The sequence below is a fragment of the Barbatula barbatula genome (genome assembly GCF_947034865.1).
Source record: "Barbatula barbatula genome assembly, chromosome: 2".
NCBI classification, from domain to species: Eukaryota; Metazoa; Chordata; class Actinopteri; order Cypriniformes; family Nemacheilidae; genus Barbatula; species Barbatula barbatula.
In genome coordinates, this window is record NC_136767.1 from 20,674,265 (window position 1) to 20,686,476 (window position 12,212).

General features: G+C 36.8%; 1 protein-coding gene across 1 annotated transcript in view; it reads right to left on the reverse strand.

Moving 5' to 3' along the window:
* The window catches only part of zmat4a (zinc finger, matrin-type 4a), a 74,337-nt gene that overhangs the window by 14,682 nt on the left and 47,443 nt on the right, over positions 1 to 12,212 (reverse strand). The window contains exon 5 of the mRNA XM_079487603.1: positions 8,643 to 8,867. Coding sequence (XP_079343729.1) covers positions 8,643 to 8,867 — 225 coding nt within the window. The remainder of the gene's footprint in view (positions 1 to 8,642; positions 8,868 to 12,212) is intronic.

Below are 12,212 nucleotides of genomic sequence, written 5' to 3' on the forward strand. Positions count from 1 at the left end.
AATGAACAGAGATCGAATGTTGCCTCTTTGCTATCCATCTTGCAATCCCTGTTCTGCGACTGAACTGAATGTATATCTTACTTTTTGAAGAGCGAGGATCACAGTGTGCCTGCTTCCCTTGTTTTACCGCACACAAATACTCTCTTATATAGAAATGTAAGAATTTTAATAAATAACATGTTGGGATTGAGAATATTATTCAGAATAAAAATGCTAAATTATTGGAAAGGCAAAACGCACTGGAAAACCCTTTGAAGGATCTCTGAAACAATAAAGTTTAATGATGCCTCAAAGGATATTATCACCTCAGCTTTCCGACATGCTGTTCTTTTTTTAGATTCCCATCTGTCTATCCAATTTTAAACCAGTTGCAATAATAGTTAGACTATTAGTTACTATCCATTACACACTAAGAGTAAATAATTTTTCCCAGCAGTACTTATATAACGCCCTTGGACAGATTCCCCATTTCACTGGATTTCAAACAGATACTAATGTTTACCAAATACAGTAGATGTTTCCGCAACCAACTTCAAACAGGCTTTAGTTGATGAATTTCTTTCACACTCTTTCACATTTCTTTCCTTACTGATAAATGCCGCTGGACTCTTTCATGAGGAGAGCAGGAATAACCATAAACCTCAAAAGGAAAAATAACACATTCACAGAGCCCATGCCAAGTATGTAAACACGATTTAATCCCACAAATAATGCATTAAAGGAAATGTTCACCCTAGAATGACATTTTTGCCATAATTGAATCCTCACTGCTTCAGGGTTATATATAGGGTTAATAATATGTCTCATGACATAAAACGACACATTTGCAAGCAAAATCGATTCATATTTTGAGATAGTTTAGTCATATTTGGATGTTTATATGATTATCACTGTTCTCACTCAAAATGGCTGCATGCAGGCTCAATTTTTCAAAATCCACTTTTCAATCTCATTAGATATATGCGTTTTTTTTAATCACTTGGTCTCTATTCACTTGCATTACCAAACCAGGGACATCCAGGATTTGGATTATTACTACTCCAGCTGTGTTTGTGTTTGCTAGAAGAAGACACCTAGGGTGGCATGACGAAGAGTAAATGAAATTCTTGGTGAACTGTTCTTTAAAAAGTTTCTTTACTGATCGACATGGATTAAAAACATGGAACATAACAATTTTAATTACTGATACTGTACACTCGCTTTCCTACACTTGTATTTTTGGTGTGATTCAAAAGAAAAAGAACATGATATTAACTAATAACGCAATTTGACCAATAACTCGCACTTATTTACAAAATGTCTCATAGTCTGAAGTTATATACCACACACCATTTCTAATATATTACATTGAGTTCTGATGTAAGTATGAGCCTTCTGATGAAATGATTTCATCAATTTATTCATTCTACATCATAACTCAACACTGCAAAAATGTATTTCTTATGTAGTATTTTTGTCTGTTTTTCAGTACAAATATACTGTAATAAATCAAGATTCCCTAAGATATTAACTTGTGTCTACTCAAATAAAAATAAAAAAATACTTAATAAGCAGGTAAGACTTCAAGAATTCAAGTTTTTTGCACCACTGGCAGATATTTTTGCTGGTTTTATGAACAAACCCACTTATCTTTCAGGAAGGAAGCCTTAATATCTTAGGTCACTTTCCTTGTCAAGTAAATCTTGATTTATTAGATATATGTACTGGAAAACCAAGTTATACCATACACCATTTCAAATACATTACATAAAGTTCTGATGTAAGTCTAAGTTTTCGGATGAAATTATCTAGTGTGTGATCTCTCCACGTTCACCTTTCTGATGCAGGTACAGAGCTTCTTTAGATAGTGCAGCAGAGAACAAGCTCTTCTCTTCCACTGCCGGTTGATCATTTATGAACTTTAGGGCCGTGCTGGTTCATCTATTTTTACCTCTAGGCATCTGCCTGCCTGATGGCACAAACGTCAATTTGACTCATTCAGTCAGCCAGAAAACCCAAGCATATGTTTAAGTATATTAAGATTCTGTAGAGTACGAAGCGTTCCAAATAGTTTCATCAGTGAACACGAGCAGTGATTCATGTTCTGGGTGTGAGGGCAAGGGTCAGCTTTAAAACATCCAAGTGCACATTATTAAACAATTAGGTGTCGCAGTGGCTTGGGTTGCATTGTACTGTAAACGAAAAATGGTTCTGCTCTAATGTTCATGTTCTAATGTATATGAGAAAAATTATGCTAAACAACAATGAATTAGAATAATATGCCAGTATTTGTGCAGCGTATAGCAGAGGCATCTAAGTGCTGGGTAATTCAGCAAAAGTTGATTCACTTTTGCTCCAGACACATCAACCACATTAAATTGAAAAAGCCCATGGCTATAGTGCCTGTATTAGCAGTGCAAATATAATACATCACAAATATCATCTTACCTGATTCTATTCAAATACTAACAAAAGGGCTGAAAGAGATTTGCCTTTTTGATCAGTGACTTATAAAAGTGAAAAATGTTACAGTTTTTATTAATTTGTCATCATACATAACACTGAAAAAAATTATTTATGTATTTTTGTCTTGTTTTCCAGTAAAATACATAAAATGCCTTTACACGACAGGGAAAGTGCCCTAAGATATTACATTTTGTTTTCGGAAAGAAAATATTAAGTACTAAATAAAAAGGTGAAACTTAATTCAGGTTTATTTTTCTAACACCACTGGCAAATATTATTGCTTGTTTTAAGCATATCCTTATATTTTCTTTCAGGAAACAAGATTTTATACTTTACATCACTTTTGTTGGTAAAGAATTTGTATTATTTTTTTGCACTGAACATACGAATTTCCAAAACTTTTCCCTCCCAAATGATGATTCCTTGTAAAATGATAATTTCAATTACAGATTCCTCTTAACTCCAAGATACTTCCAAATACTACATAACAACACAACAATATTTAAGCTTGCCATTTTAAGCTTGCGTTTTAGGTTGGAGCATAAAACCTTTCATGAACAGAAGCGCTAGAAAGAAGCACAATCCTTCAGTGTGAAATAGCTGATCAACAGACAAGCAAAATTATACTGAATCTCCAAACTTGTCTTTCCAATTGACCAGCAGGACAGTGTTTGGATAGATGGAGTTTGTCACAGGCGCGTTCTGACTGGCTTCTTGACGTATATAAAAAAATCACTTGTGAAATCATCAGTTAAGATTAAATAAGCATTCTGTATTTATTCTAACTGTATATCCTGCACTTGCTAACTGCACTTCTGGTTAGACCTAAACTACATTTCGTTACACTGTACTTGTATATGTGTAATGACAATAAAGTTGAATCTAATCGAATCTAAATTGTCTGCCATGATCAGTTGACTTTAATCATGACGTGTGTGTATCTAAATCAGATATTTTGGAAGGACAAACTAAAGTGTCAAATAAACCATCTCTTCCAAAAGCCAGTAATGTTTTCTACACTGTAAAACCGACTCATTTTTGATCAATAAATTGCTTTGAAGATAAACATATGGTAGTCACTACAATATTGATTATAAATGGTACACAAAAACACTACCAGTAAATGCATTGAAAAGCAAGTGAAGTGAAAATTTGTACCATTTTGGGACACTGCAGCTCTGCAAAACTGCACTGTAAGCATGTCCCTTTAAATGAGTACACTGACTACACTGTAAACCCAAAGGACTTTATTTATTTATTCAAAGTAATTTAGATATCGGCAAAGCTCAAAGGCTGTCAACATGAATGCCAGAACATGCTAGCGGCATCGGGGTGAAACAGATTGCTTTTATCATGGATAAAACAGGACACTATGTATAATTCCAGGAACACATTGAGATGAGGGCTTAAATCATGAGGGCTTGCTGTCTAATGGACTGCTGCAAAAGAGGAAAGTAGTCTGCATTTGCTGCCTCTATTTCTAAATGACTGCAGATTGGTCCTCGTAATGAGCTGGGTTTTGTGCGTGTGAAAGTGAAAATAGAAAATCATTAGTATCACTACAGCCACTATATATCTGATGAAAAACCTAAAGAGCATGAATGGGGAAAATAGAGTGAGAGAAAATCATGCCTTTAGTTCACTGTAGAAAAACTGAAATATAAATGTAGAAAAACAAAAATACGACAGGATTAAGATGTGCATTACTCTACACGCCAAAAAGCTCAACTGTACTGGCTGAATTTAGATTGATCAGGGAATCATCTCTGTGCACATAAAGAAAAAACTGAATCCATCATAAGATCGAAATGGGGTCAGCTGGGTCTCCAAAAGCTGCCAAGAATGAATTGAAAGGAAATTAAATTTTAGGGACAAGAGGATAAAGGATGACACCCCCGTACAGGCATCTATATTATAAAAAATGCTTGGTAGGTAACCTCAAATGCGCTAAAGTCAAAAATATAACAGAAAAACCAAAGGATTCATATTATAAAAATTACCTGACTACATTATGTTCTACCAACAAAATGTACTGGTCGATTGGTCCACCACTGCTGTAACCAAATTGCAAATAACTTTTTACAGTATACTGCATGAACCCCCCCCTTCTCACATCATTTATTCACCATTTATATCCCATGTAAATACAAAAATGCTGGGTTATTTTCAACCTATGATTGTATCTAAAGAGACTAAATTAACATATGCTGGGTAGTTTCAGCCCAAAATGCTGGGTTGTTTCATTCCATGGTTGGGAAAATATTAAATGTTTTCTGGATTGATTTAACCCAATGGTTGGGTTTGTCCCTTTTTGACCATGAGTTGAAAAACAACAGCATTTTTTATAGTGGCAAAGCCTCAGGAACAGCAAACGTGCGATGCACTCAAAGCTAGAGTACACACACATTCATGAAAAACCACACAGACACAGTGCTCAATAGAAAATCTACTGTATGAATATTTCATTATGTTGCAGTCTTCAAAGTATGACTGCTGTCTCCCTCTCTGATGTTCTGAACATCAGATAACGCTCCCAGCATGCACAGGACAGAGCAGAGACAGATCTATGCAATGACAGAAAAAGAAGAAAATCTAAGCAAAGCAGAGAGCAAAAGAAAATTAGATGACAGCTATCGAGAAAGAGAGAGAGAGAACCAGACGTCCACACAAGCCACTTGCTGAAGTGTTATAGGTGCTAACACTTTGTGTGAAAGATGAGACAGAAAGATCTCCTGCAACATTTCTCTCTCTCTCTATGCCAAATAACACACACACACACACACACACACACGCTCTCTCGCTCAGCCTGCTCTGACCGTTAGGGTGATTTGCCACATCATTACTAATTGATAATCACGTTGGCGAGAAGCCATCAGAGGAGTACAACCGCTCATTGCGGCGGCTGCGCTGACATTTCCTGGCTGGAGTAATGACTAGGTGACATTAGGGGAGACCTTGCGACGCAGACAGTGCAAGCGGGCAGCCAAGGGGAAAATTGCAGAGATGTTTGGCACATCTATTTTCCCCACGTTAACCCAGTGAAGAGGAAATGTTTGGAAATATCAGCTGTGGTACAGTATGACTGGACTTTTTTACAGGCCCATTTTAGTCCTGGTGTACTGGTGTAAATGTTAGGGTGGTATAACAAATGCAAATTCATTCAAATTACATTACAAAGCGTTAGAAATACAACTCGGAAACAAAATTAAGAGCTTTGCCAGTTTTGCCTTTAAACAGCATTTCAACTGTACATGTATTGCAGCCATTCCTGTCCACCGTCTGTTAAATTCTAACAGAAACAAACCTCAGGAATGACAAAGTCGCCCAATAGCAATGTGAAAGACAAAGAGTGAAAATATGACTTTTTAAATCAAATATACATTTTGAAGTGTTCTTAAAGCAACACTTTGTAGATTTTCAACCTTCAAAATAATGTCTATCAAACTATTTCAGTGGTAGAACAACTCTTAACTGGATTAATTCAACAACCGCTGCTAACTTAGGCCACGTTTACACGATGAAAAACTGAAAAGTTTTTCTTTTGCGTTTTTGAAAAGTTTCACGTACACACGACAGTGTTATCATAACAATCCACGTTTACACAGATCCGCAAAAATGACTAAAACGCTGTATTACTCATGCCACGCCAGTAGTTGGGGACATCACTTTGTAAAGAAAAAATACCAGAGTCCCTGCTGATTGATTGACGGTTTATTGGAAGGCAGACTTCCGTCGCTTAAGAGACCATACGATACAGAGCGCTGCATTCATAGTGAAGAGAAGCGTGTGCACATATACAAACAAACAAACAAGATGGCGGAAAGTTTGGACATACGAAGGTTTTCATTCCATTTTCTCGTCCTCCCGGGTCTGATCCAATAGCGCCATTTAAAAACCCTTCATCGCAGTGAATGAAAATGATTTTGCTATAATTATTGTCCGCTGATGGTTATAGCACTGGTGTAGTAAATCTACACTCTGCTGGAGAAGCATTAACAAACTATTGCGCAGCACAAAAAAAAAAGATGTAATCCGCCAGTGTTTTATTTGTTTCTTTTTCGTAGTGTTTGGGTGTACACCCGCATACCACACCCCCACACCAAATTCGCATGCGCACAATGTAATTTTCTCATTCTCTAGTACTGCAGGGTTTACACGGAAATGAGAACGCTGTGGTTTTCAAAAACTTGCACTTTGAAACCCGTTATCAAAAGTTTGCATTATCAGTCCCCTAAAACACCGTTTCCGTGTAAACGGACAGCCAAATCGCATAAATTGTTTTGCGCTTTCACTTGAAAACGGTCTTGTGTAAACGGCCCCTTAGAAGCCTCATAGCGGCAACAACCACCCTCTTTGTTCGGGTCGGAACACACAGCCCCCATCCCCTGCCTGTTTAAGAGTGCGGCATGATGGTTTCCAAACGACGTTTCTGCATTTGCTTAGCAAACAAATTCATGTGCATTGCGCTGCCCACGAGGAAGCTTATATAGTGACATTATTTACGACACTGGTAACATACAATTGCGCTTATCAATCACATGGGGGAACCGTGAGCAAAAGTTCTATAGTGTTTGCTTTTAAATACATGTAAAACATTATTATTGTGTTTTTTTTAATGAATATGAGCTTGTTTACTTAGCAGTATTCAAGATCTGAAAACACTGCATCTTGTTATTTTGACCAGATGGTTCTGTCAAATTTTTCTGCAAATAAATGTAAAAAAACATTTTATTTGGATTTTTGAAGAAATGGTGGTTTCACTTAAACCCTTAAACACATTAATTAGTAAAATAATTTTACATGTGAATTTGTTCATTTAACATTTTTTAGTTTTTAAAGTTTATTCTAGTATAATTTGGTCACACTATGTTGTTTGTATTATATTTAATAAAATACTGTAAAGTGTTGCAATACATATGGCTATTTGTCATAATTATTTTGATGGAAAGGACATACCTGAGGTAAAAAACACCTAATGGACTTAACTTTGGGAAGTGTATACAAACTCTCACATGTTTCTCTCTGAATCAAGTCAAACATCTTATCTTTGGTTTACCTGCTGTGGAATTTCTGAGCTTCTCTCATTCTGTCTAATTGTTCCCTACCTTAATCTAGTGCTGACACAGCCAGAGCGATAGTCTGGCCAATCCTCCAGTGTGTCTTCCATTAGCAAAGGATGGTCACCATCCATCACTCTAAGCTTGGTATAACCTCAAGTCAAAATGAACTAAAACCCAACCTCAGCTCAGTCTCAGAATTGCAATAGCTCCAAAGCTTTGATAAAAGCTCTTTTAAGTTTAATGAGTGGAAACATTCTATGTTACATAACATCATGTTCTGCCAGACTCATGAGAGACCTCGCTGGAATGACCACTAGCCTGTACTGCTTCCCATTCGGCTGAGAGAAAATTTATTCTTAATTGTTATTGACATAATGCGAGCCTTGAGACAATGCGGGAGCAAACTCCCCATCCCTCTGAAATTAATAGCCTGTATAGAGGGCTCAAGACACACAAAACCTATTGATGCCCAAGCTGGAGAGGAGGCAATAGAACTATGATAAACGTTAAGATGAGGTTTTATTGTATTACATGAGAGCACTTTCATTAATCTATTGAGAAGTGGCCCCCATGACACCAACTATTGCTGTGAGCTGGGGATAAACTAAATTAAACATAATATGAAGAAACAAAGTCCCTTATGGCGACCTCACAGTGGTGGCATTGTGATGTTTCTCTGAGGTTTACCAAAGAGGTCATGCAAAAATCTGAAACATTTAAGACGTCAAGGAAACAAGAAAAAGAGTTGACATTTGTGACAAAGCAGTGTCGCAAAAGAGTCCGTCTTCACGATCTCACAAAAAATATAAAAAGCTAGAATAAAGGTGATTGCTGCAATAATGTAATGTCAATTCAAACAGCGGAGCAAACAAAATCCATTTCGCCTGAAAATATAATGTGATCTAGGATTCAAACCTGAAAATGGATAGAATTTTTGACTCAGAAAAAGTGAAAACATTATGTTGCAACAAAGTAATACTAAGCCATTATAGGATACGTTACACACAACCAATATTACATATAGACTATGTCGCAGCAATGGCCATTACCATCATCATTATCATTCCCACCAAACACCTACAGTACAAAAAAGCAGTCAAGTAAACTGGCATGATGACAGGGATAAAGACTCTTTACCTTTCATCTCTCCTACGTCTAAAGTCTTCCCCAACTGTTCCAGCAGGTCTGCACGTGCTGCGTTCTTCTTGTGCTTTTTGCCGTCGTAGTGTTGCTGCGCCATTCCAGGATTGTTGAACCAAGCATTACAGAGTTGACAGTAGCGGTCGGAGTCCCGGTGCTGACGGTTCAAGCTAACATGTGAGGTTTCTGAGGAGGGTGTCTTCACGGGACTAGGTGCCTCCTCTGAGGGTATAAAACAGTAAGCAGAGACTTAGAAATGGGGTCGATATTTAATGCATAGTTAGACTTCAGTGCAACAGAAAGCATGTTGCAAAGAGTAGCAAGCAGGGACCGGAAGTTCATAATTCAATTATTTCTCTATATTGAATTTGATAAAGTTTTTTGGTCAATGGTGACATTGAATTCTGTTTGAATAAACTTAGGGAAGCATTATTTCCTCTAGGATCTAGGATGCAATTCCCGTGCTTCTCCAGAGGAATGAATAGGGTTTAACAAACAAAATGCAGGGTAGCCTAGTGATAAGCTCACACTAAGTGTTTTTCGAGAAGATGTCGGCACTCTTTAAACTCTCTATATTGCTTTCACACTCTCTATATGTTGGTTGCAATCCAGATAGCTGACACAGCTTCTAGACATTTTCTGTTAGGCTCACAAAACAACAGGGAGAAGCATTTCCCATTTATTTCAATTTTTTTTCCCAGCTAACTGAGTACTTTTTACTTCTTGGATAGCCCTATTAAACAAACAGCATGTGCAGCTTTTTAAATTGAACTGTGTGTTTTGTGAAAAGCTTGCTTCTGATTCCTGGAATTTGTTCTACCCCTCTGTTTAGTTGTACACCACTATATGAATAACAAGCTGTTGTCAAAGCCTTTATTAGGAAGATGAAGCTTTCCATTGTTTCTGACAGCGTTCAAGCATACACACAACATTTTTTTAAAACAAGGCCAATTATGCATCCCTATGCTTGAATGCAGGCATTATCACACATCAGAAGCATCACCACAAATCACCAGAGAATCATAATGCAGGGCCTCATAAACAATTTCAACAATTGAGTGCATTCTCCATCCTACCACAGACAACGTTTACAAAAACTCGGTTCAGCATCCACATCACATCCTATTATGCGGCGAATGAAGAGAATTGGCCACGTCGCGTCTAAGTCTGTCAGTGTATATACAGTAGGTTTCATAGAGAGGTGGAAGTGATCTAAAGTGACCCAATATCTGTCTGAAAGAGGTTGTTAACATTTACAATGACAGCTTCACTGCAACAGGGATTTAAAGTGAGCAGGAAACAGAGGGGGAAGACAAATGCAAGTTTAGACATTTTGACGAAGCAACAACTTCTGTATCTGTATAATAAAACCCAAGAAACTCTGTCTTTAAGCTGAATTCATATCTTTATGCTTTACACAATAACTTTATCTTGCTGAACTTACTCTACACACAGTCCAAAGAGGGAAAAAAATAAGGGATAAACAATACGATTTTTTTTCTGCTGGCTCAGATGGGTGTGTATGTAGGATTTGTGCTAGCAGGGTCAATATTTTTTACAAGCTCGACCACAATTTTTGCACAGTCTTCTTTATAAAAGTGACAGAAGTTACAAAAATGTGTTTATATATTTTATATCATTCTATAAACAACATTTACAAGTAAATGCTATGGAATGTAAAAAAGTAGTAACAATGCAACACTGGTGCTATATGACCAAGTGACTGTTCAATCAACTATTCAGATAATGTAGCTATTTCTTATTCTCATCGGCTTAGGAAATGAACACATTTGAACATGTATTATATTTTAATAGCTTTAGTAGTGACTGTAATGCTATAGCTGGGGCTCCACATACAGTCTCCTACAGAAATCTTTGATTTATCAGCACATTTGCGAAAACTGGGACAACTACGAATGAGAGAGGTTGAAAGAGAAGGGTATTCTGCCAAGAAAATGCTACAGTGCCAAAATATGCATTATTCCTCCATTCTGTTTTCTACTCTTCAGTCTTGCATTTCATTTCCAGAAAGGTTTATAATGAAATAACACACTCAGTCTGGATCCAATTTAATTTGTGCAATTAACAGCCACTTCTGCGAAAATTACATTTGATCCCATAAATTAAAACGCTGCATGAGATGTAAATTTAAGGAAGATGAATGCTCTGCCACACGAGAACGTGACAGCAGAGGCAAAAAGCATGAGTAAACTATTTTAATAAAGCTTAATCTAATTTACTTCCTTGACGGATATTTTTGTCATTGTAAGTAAACACAGTTTGCAGTGTGGCAAGACTAAAGAAGAAAACAAGGCATCTGTGGACACACAGGCTGTCCCTACAACAAATAAAATGTTAGCAGAACAGGCAAATACTTAAGTGATAGGAAAATAAAGTAGGGCTATGCAATTAATTGAGAATTATTCGTAATAGTAAATTTTGCCAAAAATAAAACAATCGAGGTAAATTCATTATTGCACTGCATTCCATTTAGCAAGAATCCCCTCTTTTTTTGTGGTATAAATTCACAGCACACGCCTTTCCTTAACAATGGTTCAGCTCTGCTAATTCTTACATTTATTTTTCAGTTGTATTCAGTTTAAAAGACAAATTTATTTAATTTTTCCTATGATGCTTCAAAAGTCGGTAAGTAATCGTGTTAAATGATAGTTATCTCAATATGGACCAAATTAGTCGTGCTTATGATTTTTGTCATAATCGAGCAGCCCTAATATAACGCATGTAAACTCAAACTCTATCTAGCCCTGGCTGCAGTTATAGTTGAAGTAGCCGACAGACTCTATAGCAGTGAAACATTTTGGATATTAGCAGAATCTGGCACTGAAACATTGGACTATTGATTTACAAGCTCAGAGGTGTACAAAATGGCATCCATCAAAAAAAGTTATTGTTTCCAGTAAACAAACGCAAGAACAAGTCAATTCTTGTTCAGTATAAAGCAGCTATTTTGCTGCAGACACAAAATTCTAAATATACTGTCATGGTTCTCGAGTGGTGAGACAAGGACAGAGGACCCAGGCGCAGACAGCAGGTGAGGGGTTAAAAGATATTTAATAAATAACAAAGACAAAACAAAACCCACGAGGGGGTAAAAGAACAAAACATGAGAATATAATAACATGACTGGACTAAACCTAACTACACTTAAACAAGACTTAAATAAACTCTTGACATGAACTACAACTAACTACACTAACAAGACATGAACTCACCAACCAAATCATAATGAACCAGCACAAGACAGAAGACACAAGGGCATTAAATAAGGGACCAAATCAAGAGGGGAACAGGTGAAGGGCATTAATCAATAACGAGGGTAACGAGAGGATGGGAACAGAGACGAGACCGGAGAGAGAGTATGGAAGGCCATAAGAACAATAATTGTCTCTCTCCACATTTAACATGAGGTTCTGTCATGATCCTGCCACTAAACCAAGAGAAACATGACATGATGCGGCAGAATCATGACATATACATTGTGCTAATAATTTCTAATCTGATTTATTTAAATGAAAATGTTACAGGCTAAGCATTTTTATTATTCAA